We start from the raw sequence: 23,461 nt of genomic DNA on the forward strand, positions 1-23,461 counted from the left end.
TGTAGATATTGGGTTTATAATACTTTTTTTTTTTTTTTTTTTAATTCAAGGCCAGGCGTGGTAATCTCAGCACTTTGGGAGGCTGAGGTGGGCAGATCACGAGGTCAGGAGTTCGAGATTAGCCTGGCCAACATAGTGAATCCCCGTCTCTACTAAAGATATAAAAAGTAGCCAGGCATGGTGGCATGCGCCTGTAGTCCCAGCTACTTGGGAGGCTAAGAAAGGAGAATCGCTTGAACCCAGGAGGCAGTGATTGTGGTGAGCCGAGATCATGCCATTGTACTCCAGCCTGGGCAGCAGAGTGAGACTCTGTCTCAAAAAAATTAAAATTAAAATTAAAAAATAAATAAATGAAAGAAATTTAAATCAAACCATTAGAGGGTTCCTATAATATTTCTGAGTAATATAGTTAGAAAATCCAGTGGATTAGCTGATATCTCAATACTTTATGCACTTTTCAATTTCTGTATTTCCCTGATTGTCCTAAAAACCAGAAAATAGGAAAGCTGTTCTCCTACCCTCGAAATATAAAATTATAGGATTTTGAGCTGTGTTAGGAGTTTGATCTGAGGAAAATATGATTCTATAGAATGATATATTTTCCTAAAGTTTCCTCATGGCTAAAATAAAATAGGAACCAGATACCTTTTTGTGTAAGCTTTTAATGGAAGTATAATGTGTACAGAAAGATGTACAAATTATAAATACACAGCTTGATGAATTTTTATACAGTAAGTACACTTATATATCCAGTACTATACCACACTCCCAGAAACAATCTTAAGTAATTTCTGTCCTTGTCGCATTTCTAATATGACAGTTTGGCCTTTGTGTTTGTGTGTTTAATATTATATAAGTGGAATCATACAATGTATACTCTTTGTTGTCTGGCTTTTTTGGCTTAGTACGTTTATGAGATTAATCCATGTTGTATGTAGCAACATTTCATTGTTGTATAGTGTGTTCTTACATAACCACATATGATTTTCTGTTATCTTGGGCAGGAAAGGATTAATTCAGCAGGCCCAAGTTGCTCAAGTCTTTCATGTTCCCAAGAGGACCATTTTCTGTGACTGTTCCTTGACAGGCCAGAATTGAGCTGTTGGAATATTTTGCATTTTGTGTGATTGAATCTTTGAACTTGACTGTTCCAGTTTGTGCAAACAGCATTATTTATGGTGAACACCTTTCCTTCTCATGAACTAGAGAGCTTTGGTAGCTGGTCATTCATTGTGTGCCTTGAAGATCACCCGCCAAGAAAAACCCTGGACTCCTAGGCTTTTGTGAGCTTCCATAGCAGACAACACTTCACATAATGTTGTTATAGTTTCTCTTTTTCTTTTCTTTTCCTCCGAGACAGAGCCTGGCTCTGTTGCCCAGGCTGGAGTGCAGTTGCGCTATCTCGGCTCACAGCAGCTCCGCCTCCTGGGTTCAAGTGATTCTCCTGCCTCAGCCTCCCGAGTCCCGGCTAGTTTTTGTATTTTTAGTAGAGATGGGGTTTTGCCATGTTGGCCAGACTGGTCTCAAACTCCTGGCCTCAAGTGATTCACCCGCTTCGGACTCCCAAAGTGCTTGAGCCACTGTGCCTGGCCATTGTTACAGTTTATTGCTGGAGGGATTAAATGCTTTATGTGTGACTCCACTGGGAGAGGACTCTTAGAAGCATGCACCTGGCTTCCTCCAGACTTTGCCTGATGTCCCTTTTGCCTTTGCTGATTTTGCTTTGTGTCCTTTTGCTGTAATAAACTGTAAGTATAACAGTTTCAGAGTCCTGGAATCCTCTTAGCAAATTGCTGAACTTAAGAGATGGTCCTGGAGTCTATTGACACAAATCCATTCTGGTGTTGGACATTTGGGTTTCCGGTTTTTGCCTATTACAAATATTGCTGTTGTAATATTTCTTGTATATATCTTTTGGTGAACATGTATACGTGTTTCTTGGAGTATATATCTGGGTGTAAAATTGCATGGTTGTGTTCAGCATCACTATGTAGTGCTAAAAGTTTTCCAGAGTGGGTGAACAATTTACTCTTCAGCCAGGCAGACTCCATGTCTTCACCAGCAATTTGAATTCTGGTAGGTACATTATGGTCTTAATTTGCATATTCCTAACGACCAATGAAGTTAACCCCCTTTATGTATAACATATATTTATTGGCCATGTGAATATCTTTTTGTTAAGTGTCAGTTCATGTGTTTCATCAGTTTTTAAAAAATTGGGTTGTGTCCCTTTTTCTTATTTGTAGGAGTTCTTTTATATATTCTAGGTACAATTTTTTTCATGTGTACGTTTGTCTCTATACGCACACATATACTTATTATTGATATCTTTTCCTTATTCTTGGATTGTCTTTCTTCCTTTTTTTTTTTTTTTTTTTTTTCGAGATGGAGTCTTGCTCTTGTTGCCTAGGCTGGAGTGTGCAGTGGTGCAATATGGGTTCACTGCAACCTCTGCCTCCCGGGTTCAAGCAGTTCCCCTGCCTCAGCCTCCCAAGTAGTTTGGAATACAGGCACGTGCCACCAAGCCTGGCTAATTTTTGTATTTTTAGTAGAGATGGGGTTTCACCATGTTGGGCAGGCTGATCTTGAACTCCTGACCTCAAGTGATCTGCCTGCCTTGACTTCCCAAAGTGCTGGGATTACAGATGTGAGCCAGAATGCCCAGCCTGGGATTGCCTTTCTGTTCTCTCTCTCTCTTTTTTTTTTTTTTCAGGGTAGGTAAAGTATTTTTATTATAAATTTCAGGATCTAAAAAATGATTTATTACATTTGCTAAGATTAAGGTGACCTTTAAACCAAGCCACGTGTGCCCTGCATAGTGACGTCGTGACCCTCGGGCATGGAAAAAGACACAGGTCTACCCAGATAACCCGGATAACCTTCTGAGGTCTCTTCAGCCCTTTTCGCTAGTGGTCACCCACCACTATGGTTACTTGCCAGCAACATCTCTATTGCTGGATGGTCCCTGTGTATAACCCTGGTCTAGTATATTTTTTCCAATATGTGACCTCAGTCTTACTACTGACTAGTTCTGTGGGTCTCTTGCTAGGTGGTAAGGATTTTTATACTTGGGCTTATAGAGGCAGTTAGATCATAACTTTTATGAAATATACAGTGTCCTAAATATCACTGAAATAAAAAGTAGGAAAAAGAAGCTTGAATTTTAAGACTGAGGCTGCTCTGAAGATTCTAGTTTGGCTTTCAGAGTTCAAGAATGGCGGCATCTTCACCTGAATTCTTCAATGTCAGGGCCTTTCTGTTCTCTTAATGCCTTTGGATGACACTAATTTTAATTGAATTTAAGTTTTTATGTAGTTGAATTTATTTTTGCTTATGGTTAGTGTTTTTAAAAAATCCTGTTTAAGACAACTTTTTCTACCACAAACCTTAATTGGTTTATTGTTCTCATGTAGTCCTATCATCCAAAAAGATCATTGTGTTTGGTAGGGGGTCAGTATTCACTTTGGTTGCAGAAGAATATATAGTTGAACCAGCATCATTTATTGAAAAAATTCTTCTTTCCCCACTGTACTGTGTCACCTTTGTCATAAATGAGACAACCGTCCATATATGGGTTTGTTTCTAAATTTTTTAGTATTCTGTTGAGCTATATTTCCTTGTGCCAACACCATCCTGTGTTAACTTCTATAGTAATATGTTTTTTTTTGGCGGGTGGGGGGAGCCATGGAGTCTCACTCTATCACCCAGGCTGGAGTGCAGTGGTGCGATCTCGGCTCACTGCAACCTCCGCCTTCTGGGTTCAAGTGATTCTCCTGCTTTAGCCTCCTGAGTAGCTGGAATAACAGGCATGCACCACCATGCCTGGCTAATTTTTGTATTTTTAGTAGATACTGGGTTTCACCATGTTGGCCAAGCTGGTCTCGAACTCCTGACCTCAGGTTATCTGCCTGCCTCAGTTTCCCAAAGTGCTGGGATTGCAGGTGTGAGCCACTGCGCCCAGCCATAATATCTTGTATAAATTCCTTAGTGTGGTTCATTTTCCTCAAGATTGCCTTGGTCTAAGCCTTTTTTATGTCTGTATATATATATTTTATAATCAGCTCTTCAATACCCACAAAATAATCTGCTAAGAATTTTTATTATGATTGCATTGACTATAGATTGATTGTGGAAGAATGGACATATTGTTTTCTGCTTTTTTTTTTTTTTTCTTTGATTGAGAGTCTCACTCTGTTGCCCAGGCTGGGGTGCAGTGGCTAGATCTCAGCTCACTGCAACCTCTGCCTCCTGGGTTCAAGTGATTCTCCTGCCCCGACCTCCTGAGTAGCTGAGACTACAGGCATGTGCCACCACAACTGGCTTTTTTTTCTTTTTTTTTAATAATAAATATGGGGTTTCAGCGAGGCTGGTCTTGAACTCCTGGTCTCAAGTGAGTATGTTGTGGAGAAATACTTTGAGACTGTCCAGATATCTTGTTCCTTTTCTGTTGTCCTACTAATTTTAGCATCCATAAATGCTTGTCTGCAACAGTTTTTACTGTGGTATTTGTCTAATGACATCTGTTTCCCTATTTTGTTCAAGATCAACCTCGGCGAAACCCCATCTCTACTAAATTAACCAGGCATGGTGACGCACTCCTGTAATCCCAGCTACTCGGGAGGCTGAGGCAGGAGAATCGCTTGAACCCGGGAGGTGGAGGTGGTGGTGAACCGAGATCGTGCCACTGCACCTGAGCCTGGGTGACAGAGTGAGACTTTCAATCAAACAACAACAAAAAGACAGTATGTCTGTTCTTTCCCAATTATTCTGTGGTCAATGCAATCATAATCAAAATTCTTCGCAAGTTATTTTGTGGCTATTGAAGAGCTGATTATAAAATATATGGAGACATAAAAAAGACTTAGACTAAGGCAATCTTGAGGAAAATGAGCCACACTACAGAATTGGTCATGGATGAAATCATGGGGCGTTGAAGCTGTCTTCTTGAGTTGAGTCAGTTCCTGAGTTGGGGCCACAAGATCAGATGAGCCAGTTTATCGATCTGGGTGGTGCCAGCTGATCCATTAAGTGCAGGGTCTGCAAAATATCTCAAGCAGTGATATTAGGAGCAGTTTGGGGAGGGTCAGAATCCTGTAGCCTCTAGCTACCTGATTCATAAACCATAATTTCTAATCTTGTGGCTAATGTTGGTCCTACAAAGGCAGTCTAGTCTCCAGGCAAGAAGGAGGTCTGCTTTGGGAAAGGGCTATTATTGTCTTTGTTTTAAAAAACTATAAACTAAGTTTCGCCCAAAGTTCATGCTATGCCCAGGAATGAACAAGGACAGCTTGGAGGTTAGAAGTAAGATGGAGTCGGTTAAGTTAGATCTTTCACTGTCTCAGTCATAATTTTGCAAAGGCTGTTTCAAGTTTACAGTCAGGCTGTAGCCAGTTTTCCACCTGTAGTCTAGATACCTGTGGTTACTAGAGTGTAGTTCTTCAGCCCAGGTGGAAAGCCTTATTCCCTAAAATTTAATGCAGGGACTGGTTATAGGCACTCTTGCTCTGTGAAAGTGCGGATATTCTAGAGTACTGAAGTACTCTATAGGATTATGTGGTCATAGGACTTTGTGCACTTTTGGCAGCCATAAGAGATCTGGGGCACCATCCTTTTTGAATCTCATTCCATTCAATCCTGCAAGTATCCCACTTAGAAGTCCCACAGTTTTCAGAGAACTATGCTTGTGATTGTTATCCTGGTGCCATATCTGTAGGTCAACAGCTTTGAGAGGAAGACACCAGGGAGCTTACTTTGTGACCTTTTAGTACCCTTTCATTTATGGCTATTTTTTCCTACTCCTCTGATTTGGGAGGTTTCTTTCTGGGTTCTGGAAAATGAACTTCTTCAAGGTCTTCTCTTTCACCTTCAAGTGCTACTTTTCTTCAGCTCTTTTTTTGTTGTCAGTCTTTTCTCATCTGTTCTGTATCATCCAGAAGCGCCTTATGATTCTTGGCTTTCTAGGAATGCTGTAAATTTAATTTCATGTTTTTTCTGTTATATCTGTGGAAGTGGAGAAACACAGCTCTGTGTATGTTTATTACATGTAGATATTTCTAAGCTTTGTTGTACTGGAAGACAGTTCATTTCTTAAAACTTTATGGTTATTGTTTTAAAAGTGATAAGCAAGTGTCATTTTTTTTCTTTTAAAATGTTTCCTATTTTTTTCAGGCAAATGCCATTTTATTTTATGTTTACTGTAGTCCTTCTCAAGAATACTTAAAGGGGATATTTTCCTTGAGTTATTTTTATTTATTTATTTAGATAGATAGATAGATACAAGGTCTTGCTCTGTTGCCCAGGCTAGAGTGCAGTGGTGCAATCATAGCTCACTGCAGACTTGATCTTCCGGGCTCAAGGCAGTCTTCCCACTTCAGCTTCCTCAGTAGCTAGGATTACAGGTGTATGCCACTGTGCCTGGCTAAGCTTGAGATTTTTTTTCATACAGAGATGTTAAAAATGAAAGCTTTGATCTTCTCTATTTAATACACCTTTTATTATTAGGTTTACTTTATTCTGATAACATTTGTTGCCTTTTGTAGCTAAATTATTTACATACTTTATTTTGGTTTTTAAACTTTATCATAAGCCTGAGTAGAATATATCTGTTTTATTTACAACTGCTTTATTTTATGAAGGTTAGCCTTTTAAAATTATTAGTGACTTGTTTTACTTTTTTCTTTAGTAAGATTTCACTGTTTCCTTTTTTGGGGGAGGGTGGGTAGAAAACAGTAGAAAAGTTTTTAAAAGCATGGATTGAACATTTTTAGAGGAATTGCCTGCATGGTAGCTTGATTGCTCAGAAATGGGCCCATATGGTCAGAAATTACATGAGATCTATTTAGTGTGCAACTCATTAAGTATGTATTTTGTCATTCATCCATAGATACGGTTTTGCCAAATTAAAATGATGATCTCTTATTCCTAAACTGCATCACCTGTACAAAGGGAATGCAGGTTTGCATCATTTTCCATGTAGAATTCTAGCAGTGGTCTGAGGTCGAGAGGGTGAGGTTTGAGGTGGGGGCAGGGAAGGATCAGCACTGCTGCTCCTTTGACAGCATGAGAGAACCCTGGAGGTGTTGGTGCAGTGTTGACCAGCACTCACTCCACCCTGTATTTCCCACTGAAAGAAACTAAGAGGAAGCCTGTGGGGAAAGGGAGTCAGAGGAATGTCCATAGTCTCTTATCTCTGATCTGATAGAGTATAGAAGGGAGAATGTAGGACTGAGAGACAATGGGTTAATAATGGACATGATCAGGCCGGGAGTGGTGGCTCACACCTGTAATCCCAACACTTTGGGAGGCCAAGGTGGATGGATCACAAGGTCAGGAGTTCAAGACCAGCCTGGCCAATATGGTGAAACTCCACCTCTACCAAAAATACAAAAATTAGCTGGGCGTGGTGGCAGGTTCCTGTAGTCCCAGCTACTCGGGAGGATGAGGCAGGAGAATCGCTTGAACCTGAGAGGCGGGGGTTGCGGTGAGCTGAGATTGCACCACTGCACTCCAGCCTGGGTGACAGAGTGAGACTCCATCTCCAAAAAAAAAAAAAGTTGACATGATCCGATAAGCATTTTTTAAAAATATGTTTTTGTTTTGCATTTTACCATGTTTTTGTGATGCATGTGACAAATCAAGTTATTCAACAGTTCTAGTCTTTATATTCTTTAAAGAAAATTTCTGTATCTCTGTGACTTACATTTATTATTTTTGGAAGATTTTTTCTTATAACTTTGGTATTTCACTTGAAATATTTGGTGTCCTTCATTTGCTTTTCTTTTTCTTCAGTACAGGCAAGTAGAGTTCAAATGTCAGTAGCTGAGATGACAAACTTTTTCTAAACCTTAAAAATAATGTTGTTAGAGGAAAGGTTGGAAATAATTTGTGAGTAGATTTTAATTTCCGTTTTTTAAAGACTTAATTTTTTAAAGAGTCATTTAAGGTTCACAGCAAAATTGAGAGGAAGGTACAGAGATTTCCCCTGTATCCCTTCCCCTACATATGCATACCCCCCCCTTTTTTTTTTTTTTTTACTATGGACATTCCTTTCTAAAGGGGTACATTTGTTTTATTTGATGAACTTACATTGACATACTGTTATCACCCAAATTCTGTAGTTTAGGTTTCACTCTTGGTATTGTATATGCTGAGTTTTGATAAATATATAATGCATGTATCCACCATCATAGTATCATACAAAGCATTTTCATTGCCCTAAAAATCCCCTGTGCTCTGCCTATTCATCCCTCCCTCCTTCACAGTCTCTGGCCACCACTGATCTTTTTATCGTTTCCATAGTTTTACCTTTTCCAGAATGTCATATACTTGGAATTATACAATACAATATGTAGCCTTTTCAGATTGGTTTGTTTCACTTAACTATGTGCATTTGAGGTTCCTCCATGTTTTTTAGTGGCTTGGTAGCTCATTTCTTTTTAGTGATAGTCTGGATGTACCACAGTTTGTTTATTTATTTGTTTTGATTTTATTGATATTTTATAATTTTTCATTGCAGGGCTCATTTATGTAGCATGCCATTAAGAGAGGCAGAAAATTTTTCCTTTAACTTAAATTTGAATTTGTCTTGATGTTTGTTTGCTTTTTGTAGGTTCTACATGAAACATTTTCTCAACACACATTCCTCATGAATGGTCTCATTCAAGGTGTAAAGGTAAGAAAGAATTTTTATGTGGTTTGTAATGAACCAGTCAGGAATCCTTGGTAGTTTAACTCTGGAAGTTTTAGTGGGACTTTGGGAAACAAATACTATTTGTTCTGGAGACTGAAATCTAAATTTTTAGCTGGGTTATTAAAAGTCACTTTAAAATACAACACAAATACATAAGGCATAGAATGGTTTACTGGCAAATAGCAGTGTGAATACTCTATAGGCCTAACTTCATTTTTATTATTGTGTACACAAAAGGGCTTAATTATTATGTAACTTTTAACTTCTCTGCCTATCAACAGAATGAAGTGGGCAATTGCTACCATCTCCTTTTTAGGTATACTAAAAAGAAGTATATCTGAGGAAGAAGGAAGCCAAGCTGGTAACACTGGCCATGGCTTTGTAATAACTCAGCCACTTGATTTAATTAGTCTTAATTCATTATGTCGATTTTAATATGATATATATAAAAACGGCTTTAAACCGTTTTCCTGTTTGCACCGAGAATACTCACCAGCGGTGCTGCATTTACTCCAAGATAACTTTGCCACAAAACATGTTGCTTTTATTATTATTTTTGCATTGCTTTAGTATATAGACTTTGGAAACAAAAGACATCATTCTATTGATAGCATTCTTTTTCCTCATTTTTTATTTTATTTTTTTTTTTTTTGAGATGGAGTCTCGCTCTGTCACCAGGCTGGAGTGCAGTGTGGTGAGATCTCGGCTCACTGCAGCATCCGCCTCCCGGGTTCAAGCAATTCTCCTGCCTCAGCCTCCCGAGTAGCTGGGACTACAGGCATGCACCACCACGCCCAGCTGATTTTTGTATTTTTAGTAGAGACAGGATTTCACCATGTTGGTCAGGATGGTCGCGATCTCTTGACCTCGTGATCTGCCTGCCTTGGCCTCCCAAAGTGCTGGGATTACAGGCGTGAACCACCGCGCCTGACTGTTCCTCATTCTTTTAAATAATTTTTTTTTTTTTGAGATGGAGTCTCGCTCTGTTGCCCAGGCTGGAGTGCAATGGTGCAATCTCAGCCTACCGCAACCTCCACCTCCTGGGTTCAAGCGATTCTCCTGCCTTAGTTTTCTGAGTAGCTGGGATTTCAGGTGCCCACCACTATGCTCAGCTAATTTTTGTAATTTTAGTAGAGATGGGGTTTCACCATGTTGGCCAGGCTGGTCTCGAACTGCTGACCTCAAGTGATCTGCCCACCTTGGCCTCCCACAGTCTTGCAATCACAGGCATGAGCCACTGCGCCTGGCCTGTATTCTGTTTTTGGTAGTGGTGTTTCCAGTTACAAACTATAGTAACACTCTATCACTGAAAATGTCAAATCCTAGAAAACGCAGCACTTCTACCTGTGATGTTAACATTGTTCTCGAACAGTTACCAGCTGAAGATTCATTTGATGAATCCACTTTTTTGAAATAGACAATTCTGATGATTCAGGTGATTCTGATGTTAGTTCTGTTTAGAAATAACTCCAAGAACACTTTTTATATTTTATTTTCACATTGAAAAATCAATCATATTTGCTTCAGCCTCAAAGAGTGTGTGTATGTAAAATCATATGAATGCTGGCAGTGAGCTGCACTTGTTTTTTCTAAATAGGAAAAGAGTTAAATAGGGGTTTAAAGTATAATAGTATTTTTTAGTCTCTTATAGTAAAGCATATGAGTATAGGGTCTAATTTGTGCTTTCCAGTTTAGATAATGTCAATCTATGCATAATTATACGTTGTACTGAACAACATACTTAAAATTATTCCCAAGGCTGCACGCGGTGGCTCACGCCTGTAATCCCAGCACTTTGGGAGGCCAAGGCAGGCGGATCACGAGATCAGGAGATGGAGACCATCCTGGCTTAACATGGTGAAACCCCATCTCTACCAAAAATACAAAAAATTAGCTGGGCGTGGTGGCGGGCCCCTGTAGTCCCAGCTACTGGGGAGGCTGAGGAAAGAGAATCACTTGAACCTGGGAGATGGAGGTTGCAGTGAGCTGAGATTGCGCCACTGCACTCCAGCCTGGGCGACAGAGCGAGACTCCGTCTCAAAAAAAAAAAAAAAATTATGCCCTAGTAATGTGCTGAATTTAGCCATTGTAGTTCGTTATTTTTCATAGCTCTTAAAAAACATTCATATAATAAATAATGTTAAATATTAATAAATAATATTTATTATTTGCCTGTTTTCAAAAATAATTTGAGGATATTTATATGTAAAACAGCATTTTATTTATTTTTTATCATTTGGGTACTTTTTTTTTATAGCTGTATGTCTTTTTACTAAAGAAAAGCCAAGTTCAAATGCCCAACAGTAATTATGTTGAACACTTAGTACACATAAATAGACCAAAGGCTACTGAGAACACTGGACTTAGATAAAAGTGTTACAGGTATAACTACAACTTAATTTATGAATAAATAAGAAAAAAGTCCCTGGCTGAAAAGGATAGTGGAGATTTATTTCTCAATATTCTTTAATTTGGACCACCCCCACCAACTGAGCCGACGTCCCAGCGTTAGATCAAAATGACTGCTCTCCCCACCAGCAATTACAGTATTTGACACCACTAGCTCCACTGGTTCAGAGGAGAGAGTGTTTGGCCCGTGGCTCTACCTGGTTCCAGCTTCAGGAGGCCAACCCATGCCTTTGGTCACCTGAGACTTTTTAAACAGCATTGGCACTTGTAGCTGGTCTGAACCATTTTGAATGCTACCACCCAGCAGAGAGGAGGCTCTCATTAGATTCTAAATCTGCTATTTAAATAACTTTTCAATTAAAAAAATAAACTTATTAGAATAATGCCACCTAGGAATGTTGTTAATCTCTCCATTCAGCTTTTGGCTGATATATGAGACTACAAATATTAAATATAGCCTTTCCCACAGGTGCAGCTTCTGGGGATTGGTCTACAGTGTTCAGAAAGACACATTGCATAAAAAAAAGTCAGGCTAGGTCAGACACGGTGGCTCACGCCTGTAATCCCAGCACTTTGGGAGGCCGAGGTGGGCTGATCACCTGAGGTTGGGAGTTTGAGACCAGCCTGACCAACATGGAGAAACCCTGTCTCTACTAAAAATGCAAAATTAGCCGGTTGTGGTGGTGCATGCCTGTAACCCCAGCTACTTGGGAGGCTGAGGCAGGAGAATTGCTTGAACCTGGGAGACGGAGGTTGCAGTGAGCCGAGATCGTGCCATTGCACTCCAGCCTGGGCAACAAGCACGAAACTCCGTCTCAGAAAAAAGAAAAAAAAGTCAGACTACTGCAGGAGCTCCAGTGGCTTCTTCTGCAAATGAGGGCTTGGCAATTATCAGTGGACGGACACAGAGTGTCCAGCACCAGGCCATGGGCCTTCCTGCTTCCTGAGTTTCACAAGTAGGATGCACATGAGGGGTGCAACCCATACCTCTGTTGAAGGAAGGCTGTAGTACTTTCCAGGACACAGCCTGGACGAATGATGCCAAACTTTCTATGCACAGATGAGTCAACCACAGTTGAGCCAAGGTAACACTCAGGGATCTGGCTATCCCTAGTTTGTCCCCCATCAATGACCAAGGACAACTGAGGCCAGAGGTCTTATAACTCCATGGCATTCAGAGAACTGTCCTGGGAGCTGAGGTCGGCACTAGTGAGAGCAAGAGGATGCTCATACATCTTGGCCAAGTCTTGCATAAAGGCATAATCAGGAATCTGGATACCTTGTAAGAGGAGTAAAGGGGTTTAGGTCGTTGTTGAGCTCCTCTGAACGTCCATCACCAGGGACACTGGTCCTGGCACTAGGTCTTTCAGGAGCTCCTGGGGTACTACTCTCATACAGCCAGTAACCTGGCCTTCCTGCAGCCCTTGAGACGGTACACAATGCGCAGGGCCACTGAGCAGCTTGCCGGGCAGGCCAGGCCATGTGGCATATTGGTGGGATGGCTACCATGGTGCTGGTGTGCAGCTCAGCCATGGCTGAACACTCTGGGCTTGCCCCCTCGCTCTGTCCCACACTGGCAGCCACTGTGGCCCTCGGATCCCCCTGGACTGACTACAGATAACAAATACAGCCTTTCCCACAGGTACAGCTTCTGGGGCTTGGTCTACAGTGTTCAGAAGGACACATTGCGTAAAAAAAAAGTCAGGGTAGGTCGGGCACGGTGGCTCATACCTGTAATCCCAGCACTTTGGGAGGCCGAGGTGGGCAGATCACCTGAGGTTGGGAGTTTGAGACCAGCCTGACCAACATCGAGAAACCCTGTCTTTACTAAAAATGCAAAATTAGCTGGGTGTGCCAGAGACATCCTCCCATTTGGGTACTTTTTATTATTTAACAAACACTGGATACATAAACAAGTGAAACACAACCTGGACATGATTTACAGACTTTCTGTTTCCAGTTAAAACAGAGAACTATGACTAAAGTATTAGTAGCATACAGAGTTTATGCATAAGTACATTTCTAAATAAAATTCCCAATTTACCACTCTTTTGTTTGGAATAATCCTCACAAAACCATTAGAATCCTAAAGTAAAAATACATTTATTACTTACATCAGAAACAACGAATTCAGAATGGAAAGTAGTTAAAAATCTGAAATGTTTTTTCTCATAAACTTGGAAAGAAACAATGAATTCAAAATGGAAAGTAGTTAAAAATCTGAAATGTTTTTTCTCATAAACTTGGAAAGAACTACCTTCTACTTCCATAAATACATTATGCTTTATAACAATGTATTGTGTTGCCACATACAACAGACCTTTATGAACTGCTAATACAACTTTTCAGTCTCACTCTAAACAATTCTAGATTGTTGAGAAACCTTTTGTTGCTGTTGTTGAAGTATATTCTACAAATATAAAAGAAAAAATTGTGAAATAACAATTAGGGTAAAATTTTAAATTTAGCAAAAAATATTCTACATTAAACTTAAATAGTTTAAAAATCAATACTTTAAAAATTTTGTTTTTAACAACTATTATGACAAAATTTAGGTAATTTGTGTTTACCACTAATGTGCAACAATATAATCCTACCAGTGGCTGAATAGGAAATTTTAGCAATATTCAAGACTTGTCTTTTTTTTTTTTTTTGAGACGGAGTCCCACCCTGTCGCCTAGGCTGGGGTGCAGTGGTGCGATCTCGGCTTGCTGCAACTCCCTGCTGTCCGGGTTCAAGTGATTCTCCTGCCTCAGACTCCCAAGTAGCTGAGATTACAGGCACACACCACCACACCTGGCTAATTTTTGTATTTTTAGTAGAGACGGGGTTTCACCATGTTCGCCAGGCTGGTCTCAAACTCTTGACCTCGTGATCCTCCCGCCTTGGCCTTCCAAAGTGCTGGGATTACAGGCGTGAGCCACTGTGTCCGGCAAAGACCTGTCTTATTTCTTGGTGGTTTCAATATCCACACAGATTATCCTTCCAATAATAGTGGTCTTTCAGTTCCTTGATCTATTTCACTCCACCCTGTTAGCCATTCACTTATAATAACTCTAACCATTACACAGTATTAATAATGGCAAACTTTCTAAGGGATAGGTACTCATTATTCCCTTTCATAGGTAAGTAAATTGAGAGAGAAAGATAATTTGCCCATTGTTTCACAGCTGCAATTGCTCAAACCAGAATTTTATCCCAAAAAGTATTGCTTCCAGCATCCAAACTCTAACCATTATACATATTGTTTCTCTATATATCCTAGTATTCAACCACTACCTCCTTACCATTCTAGCTTACTCTATTTTTTACTACAGCTCAGTATATCAGCACTGAAAACCCATCCTACCTGCCTTTCACTGTCACCCCTACCCCTGTATCCTCACTTTCATCTTTCTTGGCTTAAATTCTGTGGTCAATCATTATAATTACTGCTTTGCATATAAAGCGTGCCCTCTTTTTACTCTGTCACACTTGGTTGGCTAAACCCCAACACTTGAAAATTTAATCCTCCAGCTACTCTGTCTGTAGGCAATACCTTTTCCACCATCTAATGACCTTAACTGTGTCACTAAATAAATAGAAGCAATGCAAAGAGAAATTTCAGTCTGCCATCACCACATCTACTATCCACCTACATGTATCTGTTCTCATATACTCTACTTCCTCTCCTGTTTCTAAGGATGAACTGTCCTTGTTCCTTGCTAAAGCCAGCTTCTTCACATATCTCATCCATTCTCAAGAATTCAGCAGTTATGCCTTTTTTCCCCAGTATTTTAAATTTTCCCTCTAAATTATTCCTACCAGCATACAAGCATTCTAGTTCTCCAATCTAAAAACAAAACCTCTTTTCCTTTTCTCCTCAGGCTACTACCCCATTTCTTTCTTTGCCATGCTATCTTACATTCATTACAAGTAGACTTCCACACTCACTTTTCCACCAGAATTATTCCGAATCTTTTTCCTTCTTTTTTTTTTTTTTTTTTGAGATGGAGTTTTGCTCTTGTTGCCCAGGCTGGAGTGCAATGGCACGATCTCGGCTCACTGCAACCTCCGCCTCCTGGGTTCAAGCGATTCTCCTGCCTTAGCCTCCCGAGTAGCTGGGATTAGAGATGCGCACCACCATGCCCGGCTAATTTTGTATTTTTAGTAGAGACAGGGTTTCACCATGGCCAGGCTGGTCTTGAACTCCTGACCTCAGGTGATCCGCCCGCCTCAACCTCCCAGCGTGCTGGGATTACAGGCGTGAGCCACCATGCCTGGCCCCTTTTTCATTCTTAAAAGGCTTTCTTTACTTGCTCTCTTCACTTGACCTAGCATAGTTTTCTTTCTACCTGTTAGGCCACTCATTCTCAGTCTTCTTATACTCTTAATTCATCTCTAGATGACTTATAATACCTAATACTGTGTAAATAGTTGTTAAACTGTATTTTTTAATTTGTATTTTTTATTGTTGTGTTTTATTTTTAATTGTTTTCTTCCAAATATTTTTCACCCATGATTGGATGAATCTACAGATATGGAGCCTCCATATACAGAGGGTTGCCTGTGTAGAGATTTAAACTAGTTGCATGGACAATGGGCAAATGATCCAAACTAGATCGGTGATATTTCTCCAGAGGAATTTTCTGCTAGAGGTATTGCGATTTTCTCAGTCTACTGGGGTTACTTAACTTGTAGTAAGCCTAGGATTGCAAAAACTGTCCTGCTTACTACATTGAGACACCTTACTAAGAATTGGTGAGAGAACCCAGATGACACTATATGAACAACTCCTTCCCTGTGTCCATCTAGCTATGCCTGAAGCTAAACTTACCCACAGCTTCTTTTATATAAAGTATTAATAATAATCCTTCTTTTGTACGAGGAAGCTCTCTTCTTTCATTTGCCTATTAAACTTTCCCCTCCTTCACCCACCCATGTGTGCCCATGTCCTTAATCTTCTTGGTGCAAGATGATGAACTGCAGGTATTTCCCCAGACAACGAAGCTGCTTCACTTTGAGTCCCTCCTCTTATCAGTTTACCTGTGTCTGCTGTCCTGGGTTAATCAGTTGGTGGCTGATAGGGGATTGGAATCTGTTCCTTTTTCTTTCCAATTATGTGAACTTGGAGACTTCCGAAGTTGATTTTCTCTGAAAAGTTCTATTCAATTCACCAAACGTATTTGAAAACCAGTGTTTACCAGGCCCTGTGATAGGCACCACGGGTACAGAGATAAGAAGAAATGTCATCCTTCTGACCTTAATCTCAATTTTGAATCCAGTAGAGAAGGTAGACAAATAACAAGTGATTTAATGGAGTGCTGAAATTATAATAGAAGAGCTAAGAGACTAGATAGAGGAGGAGGTGCTTCTCTCCCAGGGTTGGGAAGAATCACTAGCAGTTTCCAGGCTCCAAGTGTGGGATGGATGTGCATGCAAAGGCCTGTTGGCACGCAGGAACATTGTATGTCCAGAAAACTGGAAGTATCGCATGCAGCCACAGCAGAGGATGTATGTCAGGAGCCGGGTTTTGGAGTGTCCTATTTATGTGATGTGCTGAGGAATTTTTAAGATGTATCATGAAAATTCAGATACACAAAAGAATAGTGTGATGAATACCTGTGTACTCATCACCTATTTCATTATTCATCAGCATTTTTCTACTCTTGTCCATCCCTGCTCTCCCCACCCTGCTGCTTATCTGTAGCATTGAAATGAAGGTGGCCAGCCAACAGAGTGACTGGCAAATAGTGGGCAAGCAGTGAATGTGAGTTCCTTGACTTCCTTTGCTTCTGTGTGGTGTTATCTATGTCAGACTCTCTTCCCCTTAGTTTCAACTGTAGTTGTTGTTCAGGTTGGATTATCTCCTTCTTCCTAAACTCATCAGGCAGAGAGAACTTTACTTTGATTGACAAAGTTGACAAAGAATCTAGTTTTCTTTTGATCATTAAGCATATGTACACTCCTCTTCTTTATCCCTGTGAGGCCCTGGGGATAGTATATGGTGTACATTCATTTGGGTGTCATTGTACCAGTTAATGCAGTTTTGTGCAGAATTGATATGCCATATATATTTATTAAAGTGATTCAAATTTCTAGCTTCTTCCCGTATGCTTGGTGTGTGTTCATCTTAAGGGTCAAATGTGGGTATATATATATCATGTCATCACTCTTTTCTAATTTCTTCTGGAAAACAAGCTTTTTTACTTCTTCCTTCCCTTTCTGATAGAACATTTACATTTTTGGTTATAATTTTATTTTAGATTTTATTTTAATTAGACAACAGTTTTGCTCTTGTTGCCCAGCCTAGAGTACAAAGGCGTGATCTTGGTTCACTGCAGCCTCTGCCTCTCGGATTCAAGTGATTCTCCTGCCTCAGCCTCCTGAGTAGCTGGGATTACAGGCGTCTGCCACCACACCCGGCTAATTTTTTGTAATTTTGTATTTTTAGTAGAGACGAGGTTTCACCATGTTGGCCAGACTGGTCTTGAACTCCTGACCTCAAGTGATCCACCCGCCTCGGCCTTCCAAAGTGCTGGGATTACAGGCATGAGCCACCACGCCAGGCCTAATTTTATTTTTTTAGTTGTAGTTTGTATATAATGTTTCAAAGTATTATTCTGTTTTGGGGGCAGTACAATGAATTAGAGCTAATACATTTAGAAAATATGAATTACAGGTAATTGAGGGATCAGATTATAAAACTAACCTTTGCTTTGGTTTCCTCTCCAGGGCCTGCTCTCTTTTTTGAGTGCCCCACTCATTGGTGCCCTGTCTGATGTGTGGGGGAGGAAGCCCTTTCTCCTCGGCACTGTATTCTTTACCTGCTTCCCAATCCCACTGATGAGGATCAGCCCATGGTGAGTGACTTGGCCCTTCACCTCCTGACTGCTTGTTTTGAGTCACATGTAAATTATATTTGCAGAGCACTTCTTAACTATTACAAAGCAGTTGTGCTTGTGTTTTCATTTGATCTCTCTGGTAATACTGAAAACCAGTTTGGACAGTTGTCATTATATCCATTTTATAAATGGGGTAGTGAAGACATTCTAGAATTAAGTCTGAGATAAGTTACTTAGGTGAAGAAATTTTATTTTTTCACATTGCTAGAAGAAACATGCTAGATACTAGAAACATGCTAGAAGAAAACTTGGATGAAATAATCTTTAACCTGGTATAGGGAGAGGCTTTCTAATTCTAAATCCAGAGCCAGTAAAGGATTAATAAATAATGTCTACAAATACCAAAAAACGTTTGCATGGACAAAGTGTACCATAACATCAAAAGACAAATGACTACAAAAAATCTTTATCACATGTAAATCACCATACTTCACTGATAAAGGGTTAATCCTGAGGCCGGGCATGGTGGCTCACGCCTGTAATCCCAGCACTTTGGGAGGCTGAGGAGGGCGGATCACCTGAGGTCAGGAATTTGAGACTTGCCTGACAAACATGGTGAAACCCTATCTCTACAAAAAATACGAAAATCAGCCAGGCGTGGTGGTCCACATCTGTAATCCCAGCTACTCGGGAGTCCGAGGCAGGAGAATTGCTTGAACCAGGGAGGCGGAGGTTGCAGTGAGCTCAGGTCGCGCCATTGCACTCCAGCCTGGGCAACAAGAGTGAAACTCCATCTCCAAAAAAAAAGAAAAAAAGGGGGTTAATCCTTACTTTGTAAATGTTTTAAAAATTGAGGGGAAAAGATTAGAAATCCTATAGAAAAGTGGGCAAAAGTCATGCACAGACTCTTTACCAAAAGATGTATAAACATGAAAAGATGTTCGTTCAACTTCACTCATGGTAAGAGAAACGTAAATTACAACTACACTGAGATACCATTTCTCACCCATCAGATTGTCAAAAGCTTAACCGTACTCTCTACGGATAAGACTGTGGAGAAACAGGCATTTTCATACATTGTTGGTGGGAATGCAAAATGTTTTAAGTCCTATAGAGGGAAGTTGGCAGTATTTAATTAAATTATATATACACATACCTGTTGACACAGCAAGCAAGCGCAGGGATAAATAAGAATTTATCCCTTAAGAGTCACCTCCAGGCCGCATGTAGTGGCCCATGTCTGTAATCCTAGCACTTCGGCAGGCCCAGATGGGCGGATTGCCTGAGCTCAGGAGTTTGAGACCAGCCTGGGCAACATAGTGAAACCCTGTCTCTACTAAAATACAAAAAATGAGCCAGGTGTGGCGGTTGCCTGTATTCCCAGCTACTCAGGAGGCTGAGGTACGAGAATTGCTTGAACCTGGGAGGCAGAGGTTGCAGTGAGCTGAGATCATGCCACTACATTCCAGCCTGGGCAACAAAGGGAAACTGGGCCGGGAGCTGTGGCTCATGCCTATAATCCCAGCACTTTGGGAGGCCAACGCGAGGTCGGCAGTTCAAGACCAGCCTGACGAACATGGAGAAACCCCATCTCTACTAAAAATACAAAATTAGCTGGGCATGGTGTCACATGCCTGTAATCCCAGCTACTCGGGATGCTGAGGTCCTGAACCCAGGAGGCGGAGGCTGCGGTGAGCCGAGATCACGCCATTGCACTCCAGCCTGGGCAACAACAGCGAAACTCCATCTCAAGAAGGAAAAAAAAGTCACCTCCAGTGATACGAATTACAGGTGCACATGATTACTTGTCAGCATTATTTATAGTTGCAAAATATTGGAAGTTGCTTGGACATTCAAGCATAGGAAATGGATTGAATAACACATGATGGAGTCAAATATAACCGTGAAAAGAATGAAGAAGGCCGGTCACGGTGGCTCACACCTGTAATCCCAGCACTTTGGGAGGCCAAGACGGCGGATCACAAGGTCAGGAGATCGAGACCATCCTGGCTAACAGGGTGAAACTCTGTCACTACTAAAAATACAAAAATTAGCCAGACGTAGTGGCACATGCCTGTAATGCCAGCTACTCAGGAGGCTGAGGCAGGAGAATTGCTTGACCCCAGGAGGTGGAGGTTGCAGTGAGCTGAGATCACACCACTGCATTACAGCCTGGGTGACAGAGAGAGTGTTTGTTTCAAAAAAAAAAAAAAAAAAAAAGAACAAATGTTTTAGGAAGATACTTTTAAGATATGTAAATAACTTTTTTTTTTTTTTTTTTTTTTTTTTTTTGACAGGGTAGGGTCTTGCTCTGTTACCAAGGCTGGAGAGCAGTGGAACAGTCATGGCTCACTGCAGCCTCTACCTCCCGGGCTGTAGCCATTTTCCCACCTCAGCCTCCCAAGTAGCTAGGACTATAGTCATAGTCTGGCTGGAGTGCAATGGTGCAATCTCAGCTCACTGCAACCTCCGCCTCCCGGGTTCAAGCGATTCTCCTGCCTCAGTCTCCCGATTAGCTGGGATTACAGGCATGCACCACCACACCCAGCTAATGTTGTATTTTTAGTAGGGACGGTTTCTCCGTGTTGGTCAGGCTGGTCTCGAACTCCCGACCTCAAGTGATCCACCCACCTCGGCCTCCCAAAGTGCTGGGATTACAGGCGTGAGCCACCGTGCCAGGCCCATGTTAGTTTTTTAATATTTTTTAATATGAGTGTGCATATAGTTGTTAGTATGTTATTTTATTATCTCTTAAATGACTACGGGATCTGTGGTTATATCTCCTCTTTCATTGCTGGCATCATTTTTTTGTTTTTTTGTTTTTTTGTTTTTTTTTGAGACGGAGTCTCACTCTGTTGCCCAGGCTGGAGTGCAGTGGCGCGATCTCTGCTCACTGCAAGCTCAGCCTCCTGGGTTCATGCCATTCTCCTGCCTCAGCCTCCCGAGTAGCTGGGACTATAGGAGCCCACTACCACGTCCGGCTAATTTTTTTGTATTTCTAGTAGAAACGGGGTTTCACCATGTCAGCCAGGATGGTTTCGATCTCCTGACCTCGTGATCCACCCGCCTCGGCCTCCCAAAATGCTGGGATTACAGGCGTGAGCCACCGCACATTGCTGTCGTTCTTAACTTGAATCTACTCTATTATTTTAGCATCAGAAGATTATGAATTTTACTGATTGTATTAAAAAACAATTTTAAGCCAGGTGCAGTAGCTCAAGCCTGTAATCCCAGCACTCTGGGAGGCCAAAGCAGGCAGATCGCTTGAGGTCACAAGTTTGAGACCAGCCTGGCCAACATGGTGAAACCTCATCTCTTCTAAAAATCCAAAAATTAGCCGGGTGTGGTGGCGTGCACCTGTAGTCCCAGCTACCTGTGGCAGGAGAATGGCTTGAACCCAGGAAGCGGAGGTTGCAGTGAGCCAAGATCACACCATTGCACTCCAGCCTAGGCATGGTGAGACTCTATCTCAAAAAAAAAAACAAAAACAAATTGTATTGATTTTCTCTTTTCACTTTTATTGATTTCATCTTTTACCTATTATTTCCTGTCCTCTGCGTGCTCTGATTTTATTTTGCTCTTTTTCTGGTTTCTTTAGGTGAAAGCTTAAATTATTGATGTGAGACTTTTCTTCTTTTCTAATATATGCTTCTAACGCTGATTATTTCCCTCTTCACAATGCTTTATCTGTATCTTACCACGTTTTATATGTTTTATTTATATTTAGGTCTTTATTATTTTTAATTTCCCCCAAGATTATAACTCATGAGCTATTTAGAAGAATGCACTTCAATTTCCAAATGTTTGAGAACTTTCCTTTCCTTCCCATTTTTATGTAATTAAAGCTTATACTATAGACACATTAGATTAAAATTCAATTACACTTGTTTAGTTACATTGTATAGGTTGTTCAAGTATCATTGGAGCAAACTTTTCAAATATTAACTTTATGTAGTGGTTGTCAGTCTTTTGCACTTGTAGAGTGGCAAGTAAAAAATACCCTGAAAATATGGCCCTCAGGCCGCTGGAGAAGCTCACAGAGACAGAAATAGTGGGAATTTTTTGAGTCCTCAGTGCTCATTACTTTCTAGGCCAGCACACAGGGATCCAACAAAGCCAGCGTTAGTGTTCATTAAAGGGCAGTGGGATAGAAGGATAGAGAATGCCCTGGTATCACCTAGCTGGTTCTAATGACCCATGCAGGATCCCATGGTATAAGCTGGCTTGTAACATAACTCGTTCAAGACTCCTTCTGTGCATTAATGAGCGAATCTGTATTTGAACATGTTCACATGAACAGATTGGAAGAGACGATAAATTTACCATGAGCAATCCCTTTAGGATTGGTTTTAGGAACTTACTGATCCTGTATTCATCTTGGGCATTTGTCTGTTGTATTTGCTGTCACAGAATGTCTTTTAATCCCAAATACACTTCTACAGATCCATCCAATACAAGTCCCTAGTCATGATCTTTGGAATGAAGTAATACATTTCAAAGAACATTAGAAGGAAGGACTATGGCAGGAGAGATGGAATTGGTCCTTCAGAGGACTGGGATGAAGATGAGAAATGAACCAGCATTAGGACAGCCTTAGTCTCAATACATTTGCCTAACATAAGTTCAAAGGGCACAGTTGTGTGCACAAAGTATCCTTGATGACATCATAACTCAGAATTCAGTAAAACAGCTCATCAGGTCCCTCACAGGGGATGTGCTAGGGTGGTGGCCACTCTTGAGACTCTGTGCCCAGTGATGAAAAATAGTATGAAGGTTGTTTAAAAACGAAAAATAGAATTACCATACTATTCAACAATCTTACTTCTCAGTATATAACCTGAAGAATTAAAGGCAGGATCTCAAAAAGATATTTGCACACCCATGTTTATTGCAGCATTATTCACAATAGCCAAGAGATAAAAGCAATCCAAATGACTTTGGTGGATGAAAGGATAAAATATGGTGTATATATGTGTATTTGTGTAAATATATATAAAGACTAAGCAGCCTTCAGAAAGAAGGAAAACATGTCACATGCTAGATAGAACATGGGTGAACCTCAAGAACATTATGCTAAGTGAAATAAGCCAATCACAAAAAGACAGATTTTTTTTTTCATATGAAATATTTAAAGTAGTCAAAATCACAGTAGTGGTTGCCAAGAGCTGGGAGTGGGAGTGGTGGTGGTGGGATTAGTGTTTAATATGTACAGAACTTTAGTTTTGGAAGATGAAAAATTTCTAAAGATTAAGAAGTAAGAATATACTTAACGTGTTAAGTATATTCACAATGATGTAAACATACTTAACATTACTAAACTGTATACTTTAAAATGTTTTAAATGATTTTTTAAAAAAGCAGCAGCATAGGAATAAATCTTCATGACCTAGCACTAGTTCATGATTTCTTAAATATGACACCAAAAGCACAAGTAACAAAAGAACACATAGATAAATTGGACGTCATCCAAAGTAAAAAAGTTTTGTGCTTCAAAGAATACTGTCAAGAAAGTAAATGATGGCCAGGTGCGGTGGCTCAG

The 23,461-nt window shown here is 40.5% G+C and overlaps 1 protein-coding gene and 1 pseudogene across 12 annotated transcripts in view; one reads left to right on the forward strand and one right to left on the reverse strand.

Annotated features, from left to right (window-relative positions):
* LOC117981763 (major facilitator superfamily domain-containing 14C) overlaps positions 1 to 23,461 on the forward strand; it is a 158,308-nt gene that overhangs the window by 45,990 nt on the left and 88,857 nt on the right. For all 12 annotated transcript variants that reach the window (XR_010109111.1, XR_008626673.2, XR_008626674.2 and 9 more), the window contains 2 exons: positions 8,609 to 8,671; positions 17,813 to 17,940. Coding sequence is in view for 8 of the 12 variants with exons in the window: in XM_063594289.1 (XP_063450359.1) it covers positions 8,609 to 8,671; positions 17,813 to 17,940 (191 nt within the window). In the remaining 4 variants the exon portion in view is untranslated. The remainder of the gene's footprint in view (positions 1 to 8,608; positions 8,672 to 17,812; positions 17,941 to 23,461) is intronic.
* LOC117981762 (threonylcarbamoyl-AMP synthase-like) lies at positions 11,597 to 17,708 on the reverse strand (annotated as a pseudogene).

The sequence above is a fragment of the Pan paniscus genome, chromosome 11, assembly GCF_029289425.2.
Source record: "Pan paniscus chromosome 11, NHGRI_mPanPan1-v2.0_pri, whole genome shotgun sequence".
Taxonomy (NCBI): domain Eukaryota; kingdom Metazoa; phylum Chordata; class Mammalia; order Primates; family Hominidae; genus Pan; species Pan paniscus.